Below are 20,772 nucleotides of genomic sequence, written 5' to 3' on the forward strand. Positions count from 1 at the left end.
TCTGCTCTTTCCTCTGTCCAACAGGCCCCATCCTTTTTTCTGCCCACAGTAACCCTAGGAGCTCTGATTCCTAATCAAGTCTTCTGCCCAAAAGCCTTCTCCAACTCCAGACTGAGTCACTCCCATCTTCAGCCGCCCTCCCCTAGTGGTTGCTGACCACCTCACCTACTCAACAGCTTATAGGGCTGGGCTGGGTGGTTTATTTTCTGGCCCATAAAATTTGAATGAACGAACCTCAGAACTCTACTACCTTCCCTTCACAGAACATTTGCCCAGAAAAAAAGATGCCCCTTGTTGCTGAGCAGGGTGGAATGATGGTGAGTTGGTTTTCAACAAATACCCAGAGTTAATAGGAAGGCAGGCACTTTTATTATGACATCATTGAACTTCCTTTTTATTAAATACCATTGATAAATTATTCAAGTCAGAAACAGGAACACAGAGGATCATAATATATACTTGAGCACAAGAGATTTGTGTTAAGCATACAGGTCTCCCAGGGCTGCTGGAACATTTTTCATCTACTCTGGGTCAGCTGTGACTCTACAGAGGCCTATAGGAAAGTTTCTGTCCGCAGCTTGAGGGAGAAGTAACAAGGAGGGAGCCAGGAAGAGTCAACAGCCCTTGGAAATCCAGCTCATCCAGCCTCCTCAGCTTGGGATCCTCCCTGCTGGCTGGGAGGCCAAGAAAGCCTCTCTGCAGCCTGGAACTGGGAGGCAGTTGATCCCTGGGATGGTCAGGCTCAGTCTTTACCCCCAGACAAGGGGTCAGGGTGAGGTGCTGAGGGCAGAAGTGTTGTTCAGGAAGCTGATGAGGGAGCTCTAGGAGGGTGGTCCCTTAGTGGAAGGTCAGGAGGCCATATGTCTCAGGGTGGCCTGCAGGGACTTCCTCAGGAAAGTGGTGTTGACTGCTAGGACTGTGGCCAGGCCCAGCCTCTGGGTCTCGGTTATCTGGGGAGAAGGAAGAATAATGTCAGAATTTTATAATGTCAGAATTCCAGCAGCCTCTCTCCCTGCACTCCTCTGCTCCTGAGAGAGGAATCAGGATGCAAGGACAATGGAAGGAGATGACTTCTTGAGCAATTGAACCTCATTATTTCCCAATGGTGAAGCAAGGTCTTTGGATTCAGGTTGACCTGAGGTCAAATACTAACTGCACAACTTACTAAGTCAGCTACATCAATAACAGTTGACAATTATATAGACTGCTTACTATGTGGCAGCACTTTATTATATTACCTCATATAATCCTTACAACTCTCCCATTTACTGATGAAGAAACTAAGGTTCAGAAACACTCCATTGTGGCTGCCACCTTCCTTCTGGGTCACGCTTTTGTGCCCTGAACTGTTGTTACAACCTCCTGAGAAGTCTCTGCCTTGTACCTTCACTCTCCAATCTCCACTCCTTTTACAGAGGCCAGAGGCTTCTTTATAAAATGCAACTCTAACCAAGTCACTCCAGCTGAAAGGTCTAGGATGACTCCCGAGGCCTCATATTGGAGGTCCTTCTTCTAGGCTCTACAGAGAGTCTCCAGAGGATCCAGGAGCCTCCTGATATGTGTTCACATATTCATTTTTCTGGGAGAAGTTATAGCTTTCATCAAATCATCAAATTGGCCTGTGACTCTCAAAAAAGAGTCAACAGCTAAGAATACCTGGCCTTCAAAGTCCAACCTCCTCACCATAACCTACAGGGCCTTCCATAAGATGCTACCACAGCCTGGCAATGTGACCTTGGGCAAGTTACTTTAACCTGAGTCTCAATTTCTTCATCTATAAAATAGAACTCATAATAGAATCTTCTCATTGGGCTAACATGTGAGTTAACTTATGTAAAAAACGTAGAACAGTGCCTGAGATGTAGCAGGGGCTATGTAAGTATTAGCTCTTGGTACTTTAGCTCACTAACCTCTTCACTTTCCACCATTCACTCTCATGTTTTCAAGCCCCAGCTACAATGAACTACCTGTAGATCCCCTCGGACATTCGCTGCTCCATTTTGGCCCTTGACTACTACTCACCCTTTAAGTCAGGAAGCCTGTCCCAATTCCCAACCACAAGGTTTACTTGCCCCTCTTCCTCTGCCACTAAAAGCCCTGTACACACCTCTTACCTGGCTCCTACCAGATATTACAATGACTTATCATCTCTCTCCCTTCATACTAGTCCAGCATTAGGAGAGGGTCAAGTCAAGGACAGGGACTGCATTATGGTCACTGTTGATTCCCTAATGCCCCATTTAGCATTTGGCCCACAGAGGTGTTGGCTGGATGGACAAACTCCTACGTAGTTTCATCCTCTAGTCCTGGGCTTGAACTTGTGGTTTCCCAGGCTAACATTCAGGGTTTTTCTCCCTGGTAAGCATCTGTATGCCCTCATGGCAGGTTCAGAGCATCAGGACCAGCCCTTGTGGACCTATCAACACTCACATTGGCCTGATATTTGGTCATCACTGTCAGCATGAGCTTGGCATAGGCCATGGACGTGGTGGCTGTCAGCCCCTCTTTACAGAGCTTCTCCATCAACACATTGAACTTCTCGGGGGTCATCTCCACCTGCACACATTGAGAGATGGGACAGTAACACAAGAAAGGGCCCTGCATTCAATTCTCAGTTCTACTACCTCCTAACTAAGTGACCCTGTGTAGAAGGATCACTTAACCACACTAAGCCTCAGTTTCTACATCTCTAAAGTGGGGCTCATAATTTCTAACTCTGAAGACTGTGAAAAAGATTAAACGAGACAATGCACATAAAGCCTGGCACAAAAGTCTCAGAAAATGGTGGTAAGGGTTCAGATTAGGACCAAAGGAAGCCAAGGATCCCTAGCTTGGCTTAGTGGTTGAAGATATACAGGAGTTAAGAAGTTCCCAAGGGGTAATGCCAGCATAATAACAATAGCTCTTCATAAAAATAACTTAATAAACATTATTATGCATAAGACACCATTCTGAGCACTTTACACCATTATTCCATTTAAACCTCACCCTAGTCTTATGAGGTAGGTGCTGTCATCATCGTTCCCCTCTTGTAGATGAGGAAACTGAGACATAAAGAGGTCAGGTCAATACTTAAGTTATAAACAAGTAAGGCAGAATTTTAGGTACTAATATGAAAAAAATTGCCAAAATATATTAAGTGAAAAAAGCAAAATACAGAGCATTGGGCTTGGTGTTAACATCTATATAAAAAGCAAAGAAAGAGTACATTTAAATATATGTTCTTATAGCTACAAAGCATCTCTAGGAGAGTTCTCTTGAAATTAGTAACATTGATTAGCCCTGGGGAGGGGAATCTGGATGGCTGGGGGAGTATTTTTCACTATATCTTTTTGAGCTTCCAAAATTGTGAACATGAATTATTACCTATTCAAAAATAAAAGTTATACACACACACCAGAAAGTCCCTCCCCAAGGTCACACAGCCAGTAAGAGGTGGAGATGGAATTTACCATGTAGTCAGCTATCTGTCACCAGCCTTTCAAGCACCAGGACTCTGCCACTGTCACAGGGCACCCTGCTGTAGGGCAGCTGTCTTACTTGCCCTGCCATCATCAAAGGGATCATAAACCCAGGAGCCCCACATCTGTCCACAGCATGGCAGCACTTCTTTGTCCACTCTTCCCCAAGGTAGCCTGCTCACCTGCTGCTCTAGGAGTGCCTGCAACACCAAGAAAGTCTCCTCCTTCCAGGGTAGCTCCAAGATCTGTCTGCAAAGCATAAGCCCTGGTAAGTAAAGCCTCATCTCCCATCTAAGTCTGGGTATCTTCTGCTCCTAGCCCAAGGGAAGGCAAGGTCCTGGAGACAGCCAAGATTCCTAGCCTACAGATGAAGGAGTTAGAGCCCCCCTGGTGCTGGTGGCCGCCCAGTAGCCACTACTACAGAGCCCTCACTCAGTGCTGAGAAGGCCACAACCCAAGATCCCCAGGAGTGAATGATGAAGGATTTGGCAGTGAGATGTACAAAGGTCCCCTGAAAAATAACCAGGAGTCGAGTACATCCTGAGTACAAAAGGTGAGGGAAGAGGATGATGATAGATGAGATGACACACATGAGGCTTCCTGGAGAAGGCAAGCCTTTCTTGCAGAGCCCAATTCATGGTGAGTTCTACTCCATGCTTCCTGTTTAACTAGACAGTCCTCAGCTTGTTTGGAAAGGCAGCATGTCACATGGACGTAGTGTAGCTTCTTGGGTGCACACACTTGGGTTTGATCCTAGGCTTTATCACTTGCTGTACAAGCCACATCCCTTAACCTCTCTGAGCTTCAGTTTTCCCACCTTTAAGGCGGCAGCAGCACCCATCTCACAGGATTGCATAAAGACTGAGATAACGAATCTAAAGCACAGAAAGTGCTCAATAAATGGTGACCAATATTATTTTTGAGACTGGCCCCTTCTCATATCATATTTAGCATTTTGTTTCACAGTGGTGTCCAATGGAGTCTTACTTACTCATTATTTATATGTCTGTATCTTGACTCTCCAATTTTAATACCCAAATTTAACACCAATTTAATAACAATTTTTGAGCATTTACTAGGTGCCAGATACTATGCTCAGGTCTTTATACGTATTATCACATTTAATATCTAGAAAAATCCTACAGAGTGAATATTATCCCCATTTTTCATATGAGGACGCAGAGGCTCAGAGAGAAGGAATAACCTGTTTGAATAACCCATTTAAATAAAGGACAAGGTTGAGATTTGAAACCACGTCTGTATGACTCAAGAGCCAGTGCTCTTAACCACTGTGTCATGTTTCAAGAGCCAGGACCACCAGTCTTTTCTCTGCATTCCCCAAGGCACCTGGCACAGAAGACTGAACAAAACCTTGGACTTGGGAAGGTGCATGGGATGGCAACGTGCACAGGCCCAGGTCTGAAGGCACAAGCCAGGTTCAGGCAACTGTGATAGGGGGCACCTTCTGTTTTTTGGGTACAGGGCCTGGTGCCCATCTGGCTCCAGAATGCCAGGAGCAGGCTTGGCCAGGGGGAGAAGGTGGGAGTGAGGGCAACATGGAGACCTGTATACTCACCCCAGTATTAAAACCTGCATGTCTGGCTCCAGGGCCTCGTCCTTCATAAGGCAACACAGTAACTCTGTTTGAGCTGGACCTGGGTAGGGGACAACAGAGGGGCAAAGTCTGGGGGGAAATGGGAGGAGAGGAAGGGGCTAGCAGAGAACAGAATGCTGAACTCATTATAGGCGGCATCATCAGGGAAATAAATAGGTTTTACTCGTTGAATACCCAACTCCTACCAGGGCCACCCTGGGGTGAAAGCTGTTTCCAGAATTACCTGTTTCTGGGGCCCAGAGCATGGGGCCAAGGAGGGCTCTGCAGACAGGGTAGGTATACTTGGCACAGAAGGAAGTTAGGGCAGTTGTGAGCAGGCGGGAGGCTGAGGAAGTCAGGGAGAGAATCTACAGGCAATGGGGAGAAAAATATTTCATTTCTTCTTCTCTTCAATAAGTATTTATCAGACACATATTTCAGGTGGTGACAGATGTTACAAAGGGGGAAAAAAATGTTATTTTACCTAGGACTCACATGGACTCATCCATCAGAAGACACATAGCTCCCTTCCCCAGCTCCCAAATCTCAAATCCCTCTAGCTTCTGGAATGGTTTGAGGCCCAAGAAAGAGAAATTAGATGCCATGAGGGTAGATGGCCTGGGGGTCCATGACCTTCTCTTGCCAGTTTGCCTGGACAAGCCAGATGCCTGCAAGGCTTGGAACCCCCTCTTCCTAAGCACCATCCTTCTGAGGGCTCAGACTCTCTCCCCCATTGTGCCTGGCAGTCTGAGTGCATCGCAATGCACCTACTCGTCTAAGAAAGAGGCTCCTGGCCAGCACAGTGGCATTGCTGAGGCTAAGATCCGGTGAAAGGGACAGCAGCCAGGTGCAGAGTTGCAGGAGATCTGTGTCCGAGAGCTGGGAGAGCTGCAGCTGGGCACACAGCAGGTCCATCTGCCAAGTAGGAAGGAAGACAAAGGGACACAGTCTGTCTCTGCTAGGCCGTCTCAAGCCAACTGGGCAGCATAAGTGGTAGGGCAAGGGTAAGGTAAGGCTAGGAAAACCGCCCCATTGGGCCGAGTTAAGGACTAAAAGAAACTACTCAGGGTGAACCCTCCACAAGACACCAAAAAACCCTCCCAAAATTCCCATGAGGCAGGGAAACACAAAGTTAAATGGAAAAATGCTGGGGAGAGGGGATGTATCCTCAGGGCCAGGCAGTCTTTCTGGACTCACCTGGCTGGGGCTACATTCATGGAGAAGCTGCAGCTCAACTGGAGGTGAGTCTTCCAACCCGTCCAACCTCTGGGAAGGCAATCCCATGTTATGGCTGGCAGAGCATTTGGTGACACATCACTGAGGCCACCCTTTTGACTACCATAGGTGGCTGAGGTCCCTGACGGTGCTACCAGAGAGGAACTTGTCTGGGGTTAGATGATATTATCTGTACTCGGGCCAAGAAAAGCCCTGCAATGATTGTCCTCAGATCTTCACCCCACCCTCCCTTCACTCCAACAGCCTATGCCTCACTGCACTGGGGCTTCCCTGGGCAAGACTAAAGTCTAAGCAGAGGTGGAAAAAAGAGCTATGGTGAGCAGGGTAGGGCCAGTCACCTTCCCGAAGGTCCTGAGCAGCTGCTGCAGCCTTGGAACCTGGTCCTGCGGAGGAGAGCCCAGTCACAGCCAAGTCCCTACCCGCATAGTGTGGTACCAAGCCCAGTCCCAGCTCCCTCTCCTGAGAAGGCCCCAGGTCAGTGGGAGCTGGTAGACAAAGATGATTCAAGAGGGTCAAGAACATGAAGCCTAAACTTTGAAAAGGGCTTAAGAACGCAAACGAGACATAGGCCATACAAATTCAACTGTCTAGACTTGTTTTCCCTGCATCCACCTAACGGAGGCAGACCCACACCTTCGACTGGAAGGGCAGGATGGATGCTGGCAAGATTCTTCTAATCCCCATAGGATGGGGTGGCTCTGGAGCCTCTCCACTTGCCTAGCACCCTTTACCCTCACATATATATCATTAGGCCAAGGGTTTCCTACCTCTAATAACTCCCTTCACCACCCCTTCTCCAGAATCTATAAAGCAGAGAATATACTCCCTCAAACCCACTCTCCCTCCCCTTGCTCCATGGACTAGTCATCCCAATTCAGAAAGAGTGTCCCAACCATTTTTAGCCCTAGAATAACCTTCCCTCCTGAAGGATCACTCTAAACCCAGCCTCTTCACCCTAGTACCTGGATAGCTTTGGGCAACTCCAAACTCTCAGCTGAGCCGTTAGCATCCTCCAGACTCGGACCAGCGTCACTGAGCTCAGCCCCCACAAGAAGCTGGTTCTTAATGAGTGATGCGCCTCCTTCATCTGCCAGGGATTCCAAAGATTCACATTCAGCTCTCTCCTTCTCATGACCTTCCTCTTCTTCCCTTTCCAAACACCGTAACTTTTTGGGGGCCCTCTCCCCCTCAGGACTAGCAGGCTCTTCCTCTGGCTCCTTTCTACGTTTCCCAGGCTGCTGGGAGTCCTTGTTCTTCTCCTCTTCTTCCTCTTTGGGATCTGGAGACGGGGGCAACTTCACCCCCCGGTTCCCTGGGCCCAGCCGCCTACACAGGTCTCGGAGCTGTCTCTGGCACACTTTAGACAGTGGGAACGCTCCCTCAGTGGAGATCCCAATGTCCAAATCTCTTCGCAGCAACTCCCCCAGGGCCGGGAGCCAAGCATCAGGGTCAGGGCTTGGGTCCTCCCTTGCAATCTGAAGCACAGGGAGGAGCCTGCTTTCGGGCAACGATGACCTAAGAGCCATCAACAGGGACATCAGGTTCTTCTGGCATAACCCGGGCAATCGCAACAGCAGCGGTTTCCTGGGTAGCAGAGGGAGAACAAGAAGTTAAGAGGGTCTTGCTGAAAGGAACACAGGGCAGACTAGGTTGAGCTAGAGGCTAAATGGCAATGGACAGACGGGGTCTGGGTAGCGGTATCTGCGAATCAGTGTGGATGGAGAGGGGGACAACATGAGAGTCATTCAACAAGTGTTCACTGAGCATTTATTCTATGCTGGGCCCTATGTGACATTGATTTCAACTTGAAAATTCACACTGGAACCTATGCTCATTTTACATAAAAAAGAAGTCCTTTCCCAAACTCTACGTAAAAGTACTTCAAGATGCTGTGCAATGTTGTCTGTGGCCCTGTGCTCCCCTTGGCATTCCCCTGGAACTCACAAGGTGACATGTCATTTGCTTTCACCAAGAAATGAGTAACTGAGAGGCAGAGACAGTGTCTTCTTCCTGTGTACCAGTACCCAGCACAGCAACAGCCCAAGCAGGCATTTGGTATGCATTTATCAAATGAATTAACTCTGAGAATAAGTGTCCAGATATCTGTGGACAGAGCAATGTAGCCATGTGTAATGTTGCGAAGGCACAAATCCAGATGCTGTGTGACCTGAGGCTTGTTGAGATGACAAGTCATGGGTGCATCTAGCCTAGCCTACCACCCAACAAGCCTCTGCTCCTCTCTATACATGACTTTGCAGAGCTGTTGGTCATCATCACACAAAGGCACTTTGGGACGTCTGAGAGAGAAAACCCAACTTTTCTTTGTGGAAAACAAACACTAAGTGAGATAGAAAACTAGAGTAAAAGTTTAAAAAATGGTCAATTTGTGGTAGAGAATATTTGGAAGAAATGGAGAAGACCCTATTTCAAGGGCTTTTAGCTTTTTGTGTGTGTATGGACCCTTATCAGAAAAAGGGTTAAATGCATAAAATAAAATACATAGAATTAAAAAAGCAACCTATGATACTGAAGTACAGTTCTATCCAGGGACGCTAGGTTAAGTCCCCCTCTCCCCTTACTCTGTCGAGAGAAAAAAGCCAGACAGCTGGAAAACATTTCTCTAGCCTCCAATGTGGGGTTTTGAAAGTTCTCTTGACCCATTCCTTGAAAGAAATTCAAAGTCGAGTGGAAATATTAGCACTTCTATTTTACTTATCTAAAACACAAGAAATGATTACAAATTTTTAGTATATAGATTTTAATACATTTTAGTCTCCAGCCTAATTCTGAGGTAGGGTTATCCAAGAGTGGAAGGCCCGCTCTTCATAGCCCTAGAGGCTGAAGGTGGCAGGCACCTCGCTCACTTTTTTTTTACTGTGTATTTTAGTTAACTGTGATAGTTAAGTGCATTTATGGATACAGTATTACCAAATAACAATAAAATGGCAGAGCTGACACTTCTGCTCCGAGTACGAATTCTTTGTCAGCCACACAAAGGGGAAAAAAAGTTCGAAGTCATCCAAAAGACTAGAAATGACCAAGAACACTATCCTTAAGGAAAGTGATTTTGCCTTAAAACGTGTATTACGCTTTGAAAAACCTATAATACGAAGCCCCTACAACCAGATGTTTATTGTCATTTATCTCATTTTAAATTTCAATTTGTGTATACTTTATAATGTATGTATTTTTAAGTCGTGTACACTTTAAACCTAAGTATGCCTATACTGGAGACACGAGTTCGATCTTTTTAGAGGTGTAATACGCATTCAAAATCGATTCGCGTCCACGTATACTCATTCACACCCAAACGAAGGTGTGTCTTACGTCTGTGTACACGGTACTGGCAGGCACACTAAGTACTCAGTGAAGGTCTGTTGGATGTCCCTCCGCACAGGCGCGAGGCAGGGAGCCCTCGCTGTGGGAGAATTAACGTCTCCACGTCTTGGTCTCCTACTCTAGAAAAAGGGAGTAGCGCCAGCCTCTGTCTTACACGAAGGTGGAGAATGAAATGCGGCGCTACGCCAGAGGCGAGGCGGACGACTTACAGCTGCAGGCGACAGTCCTGGCCTTCCACGACGGGCTCCTCCCGGCACAGCGCCTCAAGGAGGCGGTCCCAGCCGAAGGGCTCCCCGCCGTGGCTGCCCAGCGTCCGCAGCACCCCCAGGCCGCGCCGCGCCCCGTCCGGCCCCGCCTGCAGCGCCTGCAGCAGGAGCCGCGCGGGGGCCTCCAAGTGCGCCCAGGGCGCGCGTTCCGCGCTCTCAGTCTGAGCGGCTACAGCCTCCGGGGACGCCATGCCCCGGACGCGCGTTTCGGGCCTCAGCTCCCAGGCCTGAGGAAAAGAAGGAGGACACTAGTTCTCGCCCGACGCGGCAGTGGGCAACCTCCCGCGCCCTACACATTCCCACCTCAGCCCCGCAGCCAGCAAAACGCGCGCAGAGTCGCAAAGGGAAGGAAGAATGAGGCACCGCAAGGAGAGAGGCGGGACGTAACGCCACGCTCAAGAGCAGGCCGGAAGGGGCGGGGCCAGAAGTGGTTCTGGCCAGAGAGTAAGAGGAACCGAATGTGAACGGGGGAAATGCTGAGCTTGTGTCTCTGGAAGGGGCGGGGCCACAACGAACGCGGTTTGTTTGTGGGCGGGGTCAGACCAGAGACGGTGCGGGTGGGGCAGGGCTTTATGGAGGCGGGTTTCTTGGCTTCTGTCCCTACTTTCCCTCACTGCTCTCTGAAGTAAGAGGACTCGGCGGGTACAGAGTGGATGTCAGGAATCCTGTTGTGCTTCAGGATCCAAACATTTAATTTTAGCGGACGCCCATGTTACTGTAGATCATGGGCTTTGTAATAGGATTTGATGACAATTTACCACCCCATAGTAATGTCACCTCTTTCATAGGCCATCAACTGCCATTATTAGGGTTTCAGTCCTCTCCAGAAATATTTGATGTAGAAATATCCCTGAGAATGGGGTCGCATTAAAATCTAACACCATGTATATGGCCAAAGACGTTGTGAACTTCTTCCCAAGGACCAAGAAGCAGCCTTGTTCTGGTTGTTTTTAAGGGGCCAGCGTGGCTCCACCTCCCAGGGTTTCAGTTAAAATAAGCTGGAGGAGGCAGACTTCCAGCAAAGAAAGGTGAGATACAATACCGTGATTTATAATAAATATATGTATATATGTTTGGTTATTCATATGACCGAAATATACTTGTCAGACGTATTTGGTCTTCATCAACATTCCTGGCTTATAGCTCCCAAACCCCTCAAATGTGACAAGAGCAACTTAGTGTCTCTTATTATGTTAATAAGGTGACTTCTGGACCACACCCAAGGGGGTGGGGATTGAGGTTGAATCAATCACCAATGTCTGATGACTTAGTCAACCATGATTGCCTACTGAAGCCTCCCTAAAACCCCAAAAAAGGCTCCTTAGCCTTTTTCAGAGAGCTCCCACTAGAACACTTCTACCTTGCTAAGCCCCAAAAGACAGAAGCTTCTTTTTTCGGGACTTTATATGTCTACCTGGCTGTTGATTCATATTTTTTAATATCCTTGGTAATAAATTGGTAATCTAGGAAGTATATGGGTTTTCTTGAGTTCTGTGAGCCATTCTAGCAAACTAATCGAAACCGAGGAAGGGGCCGTGGGGCCCTCTGATGTAAAACTAGTGGGTCAGAAGCACTGGGCTGGCTGGACTGTCCTCTGAAGTGGAGGGCGGTCTTGTGGGACTGAGCCCTTTACCTGTGGACTCTGGTTCTCTCTGTGGATAGATAGTGTCAGAATTGAGTTGGCTTCTCAGACACCCTGCTGTCATCTGAGAATTGCTTGTTGGTGTGAGAAACCTCCACACACACATTGGAATTGAATCCCAGAAACTCTTTCAGAAGGGATCACTGCAAAGAATAGGACTAACGGGAGAGGGGGGAAGATATCCACAGCACCTCTTAAAACTCTACTTTTGAGGGTCAGCTTGTATTTCTCATCCTCCTAGCTCCTGCTGCCACATATACATCCATTCATTCGATAAATCTTTACTGAGCACCAGGGGCTGAGGATACAGGGAACAAAACAAAGACCCTTCTCTTCATTGTTACCGACACTCACGTGAGGAGAGACAGACAACTAAATAAGTAAACAATAGAATGATTATGATAGTGCTTTCAAGAATATAGCAGGGAAGGGAGGGGTAATTTTAAATAGGTGGTCAGGTAGAGGTCTGTGGGGAGACTACTTCAGGCAGAGAGAACAGCAAATGCAAAGGCCCTGGGGCGGAAATTTGGCTGGAGCAGATTGTACTTACTGAGGAATAATAGAAGATGAAGTCAGAGAAATAACCAGATCTTATGAGGTCTTGAAGTCATAGAGAAGATCTTGGCTTTCACTCTGAATAGTATGGGAAGCCATAGGAATATTTTGAGCTGGATCTGATTTCCACTGGAGCCAACATTTTTAGTTTTTCCCAAATGATGTTAAGAAAGCTGTTAGAAAATACTAAGGAGTATTTCTTAGATAATGCCTGCTTAACAAAGGCCAAAACTAGCAGGAAAGAAGGCACCTCTATCTCAGGTGAGCAATTTTAACTTTGTAGATGTTTTGGTCTTCAAATGGCCAATTGTTGCATGGGCAGGCCCTGACAATTAGTGAGCACAGCCAAGAATTCTGTACAGCCTTCAATGCCCTGCCCATCCTCAACTTCCAGCTTTACTCTGGTGATTCTAGTTCATGCCCACCAAAGTCTACATTCTAGCCAGTGGGACGGAAAGCAGGGAGGAAAGTTCTAAGCATAATTCAAGAAACCTAGGGGATCCTCAACACACTTTTATGGGATCTGTGACGTCATTACTATTTTCATAATACTAGGATGTTATCTGCCCTTACCACATGTTCTATTATGAGCATTAGGTGATGTTTTCCAGAGGCTAAGTGATGGGTGATGCTGTAACAGACTGAATGTAGAATCAAACTTTGCGGGGGGAGGGGGGACACCCAAGCTGTGAGCAGATACTCTTCAGACACCAGCAGTGATGGCTTAGGTACATTTTATTGGTTTTCTTTCAGAATCCTTCTACAAAAGAACAAAGTTAAAATCTAAGTCCCTAACAAGAAGGTGAGAACCCCTTCCCCTTCCCCAGAGCCCTCCAACATTCCCCACATTCATGCAGGTAGAGGGCAGCTACTTTCATCCCCCTTCAAGCCCCAAGGAAAAGACCTATGAAACCCTGCCCTCAGCCCCACCCCACGTTGATCCTGGTTACAGGAGGCAGTGATAAGAACTGTTGGGATCCAGCAGGAGTTCTAAGTCACCCCAGAAGGCCATGCCCAGGACACAGTCCGTGAGCACTTTGTCCTCCAGCTCTGCGCCCCCTAGCAACATTGTTGGGCCCGGCACCTGGGAGTAGAGAAAGAAATCAATGAAAAACTATCCGCTTCAACCTTAGTTGCTCCAGGAACAAGGGAATCAGGGCTGACACATAAAGTCGGGCAGGTAGGACACCGCGCAAAAGTGCCACAGTTAAGTAGGCACCATTAACATCATAGCTGTCATAGACATTTATCACAGATGTTTGTTATAAACCATAATCAGCAGCCTCCCCTGCCCCACATCCCTGCTGTTACCACCTCACTCCCAGAGGCCAGCTGCATACTCTCATGGTAGGGAGGATCAGAGGCAGGGGCCTTATCCGGGAGCTGATGCAGGTAAATACAGTCAGACTTGAAGGGGCAGCGGCCATTCCTCTGCATGAAGAACCGGCATCGGATCTGGCTATGAGAGAGTGGGAGAGAAGACCATCACCTTCAAGCTCTGTTGCCTCAGGAACAAGGGGAATTGAAGGCTGACACATAAGATTGGGTAGGTTATACAAAGCACAAAGGCACCATATCTATGTAGGCACAATTACCATCATAGATATAGTGTCAATATATTTAATACAACTATTTTCCAGCAGATGGCAGTAAAGTCTCAAGGGACACCTTTTTCTAAATCCCACAGAGTCTTGATTTGGGCCAGCCTTGCCCCTGGGAATCTCCTTTCCTCCTTTGAACTAAATTTCAAAAACACCACCCAAAGCAGGAGGATAGCAGATATTAGGATTATCTCTGTAACCAAGTTAGAACAATGTTTTGTTCTAAGGGGTCGTCTTAAGATTCGATAATTGCTAGTTAATGAAATTGATTAAGAAGTTTCCCACTTCTGAGATTTCAAATACACTCAGTGAAAGGTCAGATACAGGAGGGGTTTGTGGGCCACTTGTGATCCACTTAAGTAGGGTTAGCTTTCCTCTTGCTAGGAAAGACAGATGGGAGGGAGAAAAGGATAGAGTGAATGTTTGCAGCCTTTTTCCTGCATTATCACTCTGCTTGATTCCAGCACAGTTGAATCCTTCCCACTTCCTGCAGTCCCAGTGTGAGGGCAGAACTCTACTGATCACTTAAGCTGGAAGCCTGAGAATCCCTCTGAACAACCATCCCTTCCTCTTCTTCCTCCTATCATTGGACCAAACCTAGTGTCAGGCCTGCTGCATTTGGATAGCTTACAAAAACTCCACATCCAACCTGTCCAAAGTCTCCATCAGCTTCTCTCACTCAGCCCCCAAGCACAGGTCTTGCAGCCACCTATGCCGGAAACATTAATCATCTTAAATTTTCCTTTCAACCTCATGGTCAGTTGCCCACTCAGGTCTGACCCTTCTTCTTCTCAAGTCAGTATCTTCCCCATCATTTCTTCTAATATGCCCTGTGAGTTGGAATGCCGGGTTCAAACCCCATTTCCTCATGTAAGTCACATAGACTAGGGGACCCCATCCCCCGGGCTGTGGACTAATATCTGTCTGTGGCCTGTTAGGAACCAGACCTCAAAGCAGGAGGTGAGCAGTGGGCAAGTGAGTGAAGTTTTATCTGTATTTGCAGCCGCTCCCCAGTGCTAGCATCAATGCATCAGCTCCACCTCAGATCATCAGGCATTAGATTCTCATAGGAGCACTGGTTCCTGGTACCTAAAAGATTGCGGACCGCTGACATACACCATGCCTCAGTTTCTTCTTCTGCAGTGTGAGGATATTAAGAGTCTCTACTACATGGAGTTTATGATGTGAAAATTCTGTCATACGTAATAAGCCCTCCATCTACATTGTTTCCTAGGCCTGGGTGCCCTGCCCTGGCCTAGATGACTCTGAAGACCCCCGAATGGTATCCCAGCTGCCAGTTATTTCCCCACTTCAACCTCTCTCTTCCTGGAGTGCTCTCATTTTTCTCCTGAGGAGCCCCCACTCCTCTTCCAACACCAGCTCAAATAGTTCCCCCTCTGATACCCATCTAAGTTTTTTTTCTCAGTAACTGTTGATGCAGATATTACAGTTCTCAGGCAAAACTCAACAAGATTGAATGTCTTCATGATAATGAAGGTCGAGAGGCAAGACCTTCATTATCCCTCACTTCATCCAAATGTACTTTGCATATTGCAAGTGTAATAAACCCTTTGGGAAGGTGGAATTAAGAACCTGGAATTGTAGCTAATTCCAGATTTTGGATAAATGCCTACCCTCTCCAAGAGATTCAAACCTACCCAAATTTTCCCTGTCTCCAAGAGCTGCCTTTTAGTCTCAGAAATCCCATGTTTTCAAAGATCATCTAAGCAAACAACATGTATTTACATCAATTTACTTTGCTGCTTAAAAAAAATAAGATATTAAACACAAGCAGGGCTTCTCATTGTACAGAGAACCAGAGTTGGCCTATATCGATCCTGAGCCACGGCTAGAAGAGAAACTTGGCCTTGCTCTTCCGCTGCTGTCTCAATCACTCACCATTATTTACTGGGCTTTCTGAAATAGTAGAAATAGCTCATACTCTCACCTGCCATCTCCATCAAATTCCCAGGATTTGGGGGGTCCCAGGTGGGAAACTGTGGCTGAGCTGGAATGATCAGAAGCTGTCTTTCTCTCTTCCCTAACCCCAGTCACATTCCTCCTTCCAGCCTCACCTGGTCCAAGCCTTGAAGTTCCTGATAAGTTGCTCTTTCTCAGCCCCCTTGCTCACCCAGAACTTGTGGGGGATGATGTAACTGGAATGGACACGGCATTGGGGACAGGCCCTGTGAGGTAGGGAGATGGAAAGTGAAAGAATAGTCAAAAGTCCGCAAGCCAGCCTCCAGCCCACACACCTATCCCTCCCTGCTGGCCTCTCCGTGACACTGACTTGATGACATCCAGTGGGAAATCCTGTCGGCTTTTCCGCCAGGTGCGCAGGCAGCCCAGGCAGTGGGCATGAGTGCAGTTGGGCAGGATGCCGAAGATCCGTTGGGCCTCCGGCTTGTCCCATACCTTGTCCATGCAGATGCCGCACACGACGTCCCGACTGTCCTGTTCCCTCTACAGCCATGCGAAGGGTCAGAGAATCTCTACATACACATGCGTACTGCCATCCCAAGTACAGCGGGGGGACCACAGGGCCCTCCTCCAGCCAGTCTGGGCATCCCAGAAGTCCAACGTGCCATCCTCTGCACTCCCCCTCCCCCATTACCTGCTGCACCTCAAGATCCATGCTCTGAAGCGGGGCCATGAGCTTCCGGCCAGGGTCTGACTTTGGCTGAGACTCCTGGGAGTAGCTGTGATCTCCATCAGCAGCTGTCAGGGAAAACTGGATCCATTCGTTCACTTATTCATGTAGCAACTACTGAGCAACTGCTGCACACAACTGTGTGTACAAGAAGTCCTGCCCCCAACTAGCTCAGAGTCCAGTCAGAATCATTAGTCTCTGATGCAACTATTTAGAACTGTGCTGTCCAATACGGCAGGCACTTACCACATGTGGCTGCTGGGCACCTGAAATGGAGCTAGTCCAAACTTAAATGTACTGTGAGTGCAATGTGCACACAAGATTTTGAACCTTAGTACCAAAAAAGACTAAAATATTTCATTAAGAATTTTTTATATTGATTACATGTTGAAATAATAGAATTGATAATGTTATATATATAACTTTTGCTATATTGGATTAAATAAAACATTACAATTAATTTCACCTGTTGCTTTTTACTTTTTTAAATGTGGCTACTAGAAAATTTTAAGTTATATATGTGAAATATAAAATAGTGTGACCACTCTGAAAAACATTTTGTAGATCCTCAAAATATTAAACATGGAGTTACCATATGATCCAGCAGTTCCACTCCTAGGTATATACCCAAGAGAAATAAAAACATATGTCCACACACAAACTTATACACAAATGCTCATAGCAACATTATTCATAATAGCCAAAAAGCCAAAAACAACCCAAATGTTCATCAACTGATGAATGAATAAAACAAAAGCAGTAAGGGAATGAAATACTGACACATGCTATAACATGGGTGAACCTAGAAAATGTTATGCTAAGTAAAAGAAGCCAGACACAAAAAGCCACATATTATATTATTCCATTTACATGAAATATCCAGAATAGGTAAGTCTATAGAGACAGAAAGTAGATGAGTGGTTGCCAGTGGCTGGGGTTGGGGGACGGGGTGCATGGAGAGTAATAGGTTTCCCTTGGTGGGATGAAAATCTAGTAAAATTAGTTAGTGGTAATATTTGTATTACTCTGAATATACTATATTACATTGAATTACATACTTTAAATTGGTGAATATTTTGGTTTGTGAATTATATCGTAAAAAGTTACAAAAAGTTACATCAACATATTTCTGTTAGAGCTGAATTAGAGCAATAATTTAAAAAATAACCACTAATATTTAGTGTTTGCTCTGTGCCAGGTATGATCCTAAGCACATCACACGTATGAACTCATCACACCCTCACATGACCCTGTGAGGTAGGTACTATTATCAGTGCCCTTTTATAGGTGAGGAAACAGAGAGGTTAAGTGACTTGTCCACGATCACACAACTACTAAGTGGTGGAACCGGCATTTGTTACTATGTGGTTGGACTCCATAAGCACCAGGGTATTCTGCTTCTAGAACACAGAGAGCAAACCAGAGAGGGAGGAAAATTTCCCTCTAGCTGAGAATCTTTAGGAAGAAGAGGGGTGGAAGGAAATATAAACCTTGCTCAGAGACAGAGCAGGAACCCTGGCCTCAGATCCCACTTGTGCCCACCTGCAGTGCCCCTGATGACTCACATGATGGGAACAGGGACTTCCAGGAACTGCCACCAAGCTCCTCATTCTTGCTGGCCATCCTCTCCAGGCCGGGCTCCATGCCCCAGCCAGTCTCGCTCCAGCCCCAACCCACAGCCTCAGAAGGCAGGTAGGTGGGCTCAGAGCCCCTTCGAGTCAGCCCCAGCAGGGGTCCTGGCAGGGTGACAAGTGGCTCTGAACTGCGGCGGCCCCACTCCAGGTGACCAGGGGGCTGTGGGTGCTGAAAGCTGTGGCGGGAAGAGAAGGGTGAGGAGACAGGAATAGCCTCTCCAGGGCTCAGAGCTAGCTCAGCCTGGAATGTGGAGCTGAGAGGGGAGAAGAGGCTCTAGGAGGATGCATGGTGCATGAAGGGACGATGCCTCCTGTGCCTCCCACCCACTCCCATTCAAGGAGAAGAGGTGCTTACCTGCATCGGTCTCCGTGGAAGCAGAAGCTTCGCTGGAAGTATCTGCAGACCTGGGACACAGTCCAGTCTTGAGCAAAACAGCAGCTCGATCCCCAGTGACAGGTGCCTTGGGCAAAGTTCCTAAAAGATAGAGTGATGCCCAGCCCCGTTGTAGAAAGAGGCTGTGTAATATAAGAACACAGGCTCTAGAGATGGTCCTATGTTCAAATCCTAGTCCTGCTGGATAACCCTGGGTTCATTAAAGATTGGTTTTCTCACCCTTAAACATGAGGGTAAACAATGCCACAGGGTTGTTTAGAGGGTTTTTGAAGATTTTGCAAAATGCATACAGCAGGTGCTCAGTAAATCACAGTGGTTACTAGTACTTCTTCCAAAGGCAGTCTTGTGGGTCCTAGGGTCAGAATTCTGGGTTCACATTTTGGTACCATAACTGGCTTCACGGGCATGAACCTATGCAGTCACTTGCTTTAATGCTCCGCTGTTGCCATCTTGAGATTTTTAAATTTTTGAACAAGGGGCCCTGATTTTCATTTTGCACTGGGTCCCACAAATCATATAGCCAGTTCTGCCTTGTACTTCTTGGTTGTATAAGCTTGGACAAGGCATTTAACCTTTCCATGCCTCAGTTACTTGATTTGCAAAATCAAGATAATATTAGTACCTAATTCATGAGGTGATGTCAGACTTAAATGAGTCAATGTATATAAAGTACCTGGCACACAGCAAGCCCTCAATAAACATTAGCTGTTATCACCCTGCTGTTATCATCATCATCATCACCATTACAGGGGTTTTTGAGGATCAGGTGTGAGGTGGAAAAGGGTGGGAGGAGGCGGAGGTGGACAAATGTTTATTGAGTATCTATTACACGTTCAGACCTGGGCCAGGGCTCTGGGACAGGTACAAGTAGAGAGGACCTCTGCTCTTATTATATGCTTCCTTGCCCGGAAGGGGAACGAGCCCACAGGTAAAGTAACCAGGGCAGCAATGATGGGACAGAGGCCAGATTCTAGTCCCAAGACAACATAGCCTGCCAGCCCAAGCCAAGGGTCTGCTGTAGACTGGCCCACACCGTTCCCCAGGGAGTGTCCAAGAGTGCCATGGCAGATAGCAGACAGAGGGAGGGAAAGATGGGCGACGGGCACTTGGTCTTGTCAGCAAAGGTGCCAGACTGTGGTCACATGGTTTTTCATTTACCACAACATGTGTGCAGCCCCTGGTCGGGGAATTTGCCTTGGAGTTCCCACTGAGGTGACAGAACAGGGAATCAAGAAACCAGGGCTAGGACTGAGGAAGGCAAGTGAGGCACTCACCTCAGACACGAACCTTCAGGGGATGCCCAAAAAACTCAGTGATAAAAGTAAATTATATTTTAGAGCAATTTTTTAAAAAGATCATAATTAATGCAAAAAAATCTATGATGAGCAAAAGATCAAAATTTTAATCAAAGACAGGATTCAATCCTACACAACTTACCTGACTTGCCTCCCCCAGTCCAGGCTCTGCAGCAAGGGCACAAAGAACCAAGATGAACGCAGACAGTGAAAGGGGCTCCCGCGGAAATAAATGGCTGGCAGGGTGGGGACCTGCTTTAGACAGGTGGCCAGGAAAGGCCTTGGAGGAGGTACTTGTTATTATAACAACAATTACTATTACATTGTTACATAATAATATATTTATAATAATAGTAGTTGTTATTTTCATGGAAGCTGTTGTGAGGGCCAGGGATGTAAATGAGACCTTCAAATAGTAATTTTTAATGATAGACCACTGTATAGTTTTTGGCATTTAATTCAGAGGAAATTCAAAGAATTGAGCGCCCCTACTGTAACAAATCACTTTTCATTTCTATCCACTTATTTATGTGAACGAAATTTCTCAGTGCTTCAATTTGTAATAATTAAACATTAAAATTGATATTGAACCCTGTCTTATTCTAGCAATAAATAATATTTATCCGTGAATATGTGAAGTTTTGGGGGAAACAAAAACAACAATCCATCTATATCAGGAGAAATTTTTCTAAAGAAAAATTTTTTATTAGTTAGTAATTAACTGCTAAAATGTGTAATATACTTAAGTTGTTTTGATCAATTGAGTGCTAATACCTGAATCTAGAAAAAAAATTTAAATTTCTGTTTCATGAATTTTTTTTTGCAGGAACATGATCAGTAAAAGACTTCTGAGATCATAAAAATATTCATATTAGGATAAAATTCTGCAGGAGAAGTAGAATAGGCATTCAAGGAGAAAAAGGAATTACGTAAAACTCTAAGAGTCTGTTTGTATATTTTTAAATGGATGACATTATATGTTAAATCTCTCTGGTGTTTAGATGCCACTGGATACCTGATAATAATAATGTACATATTCAAATCCACCCTGTTCACCTGCCATTCCTGGTCAGTTGCCCACACAGCACGTGCACTGGCAGGACCT

At 46.4% G+C, this 20,772-nt stretch overlaps 2 protein-coding genes across 6 annotated transcripts; both read right to left on the reverse strand.

The window, feature by feature from the left end:
• Positions 1–346: 346 nt before the first annotated feature.
• Positions 347–10,330, reverse strand: FANCE (FA complementation group E). Of its 5 annotated transcripts, none has more exons than XR_005651434.1 (11): positions 9,840–10,299; positions 7,254–7,875; positions 6,630–6,674; positions 6,253–6,321; positions 5,827–5,970; positions 5,300–5,423; positions 5,038–5,116; positions 3,644–3,710; positions 2,431–2,556; positions 1,451–1,619; positions 347–950 (listed from the first exon to the last, which is right to left on the reverse strand). XR_005651434.1 is itself a non-coding variant. In XM_039856325.1 (11 exons), exons 2-11 carry the CDS (start codon positions 10,085–10,087, stop codon positions 849–851), a joined length of 1,626 nt encoding a protein of 541 aa, XP_039712259.1. In that variant the 5' UTR covers positions 10,088–10,123; positions 10,200–10,330; the 3' UTR covers positions 347–848. The 5 variants fall into 5 exon arrangements, 3 of the variants coding, with proteins under 3 accessions (XP_039712259.1, XP_039712258.1, XP_039712260.1); XR_005651435.1 differs by having other exon boundaries at positions 1,385–1,619; XM_039856325.1 differs by lacking the exon at positions 1,451–1,619 and having other exon boundaries at positions 9,840–10,123; positions 10,200–10,330.
• A 2,708-nt stretch (positions 10,331–13,038) lies between these two features.
• On the reverse strand, positions 13,039–20,264 carry LOC120597547 (probable E3 ubiquitin-protein ligase makorin-1). Its single transcript, XM_039856087.1, has 8 exons — positions 19,810–20,264; positions 18,334–18,453; positions 17,910–18,154; positions 16,309–16,412; positions 15,985–16,157; positions 15,770–15,880; positions 13,408–13,552; positions 13,039–13,177 (listed from the first exon to the last, which is right to left on the reverse strand). Exons 3-8 carry the CDS (start codon positions 17,986–17,988, stop codon positions 13,040–13,042), a joined length of 750 nt encoding a protein of 249 aa, XP_039712021.1. The 5' UTR covers positions 17,989–18,154; positions 18,334–18,453; positions 19,810–20,264; the 3' UTR covers position 13,039.
• Between the last annotated feature and the right edge of the window lie 508 nt (positions 20,265–20,772).

The sequence above is a fragment of the Pteropus medius genome, unplaced genomic scaffold (genome assembly GCF_902729225.1).
Source record: "Pteropus medius unplaced genomic scaffold, Ma_sr-lr_union100, whole genome shotgun sequence".
Classification (NCBI taxonomy): domain Eukaryota; kingdom Metazoa; phylum Chordata; class Mammalia; order Chiroptera; family Pteropodidae; genus Pteropus; species Pteropus medius.

Excerpts from the sequence above, each read along its gene's own strand:
- FANCE (XM_039856325.1), bottom strand. The coding sequence starts at position 10,087 with ATGGCGTCCCCGGAGGCTGTAGCCGCTCAGACTGAGAGCGCGGAACGC. Across the intron at positions 7,876-9,839 it reads CAGGACTGTCGCCTGCAGCT|GAAACCGCTGCTGTTGCGAT; the intron begins GTAAGTCGTCCG and ends TCTGCTACCCAG. Across the intron at positions 3,711-5,037 it reads ATGCAGGTTTTAATACTGGG|ACAGATCTTGGAGCTACCCT; the intron begins GTGAGTATACAG and ends TATGCTTTGCAG.
- LOC120597547 (XM_039856087.1), bottom strand. The coding sequence starts at position 17,988 with ATGGAGCCCGGCCTGGAGAGGATGGCCAGCAAGAATGAGGAGCTTGGT. Across the intron at positions 16,158-16,308 it reads TGGATCTTGAGGTGCAGCAG|AGGGAACAGGACAGTCGGGA; the intron begins GTAATGGGGGAG and ends GCATGGCTGTAG. Across the intron at positions 13,178-13,407 it reads AGCTGGCCTCTGGGAGTGAG|GTGCCGGGCCCAACAATGTT; the intron begins GTGGTAACAGCA and ends CTCTACTCCCAG.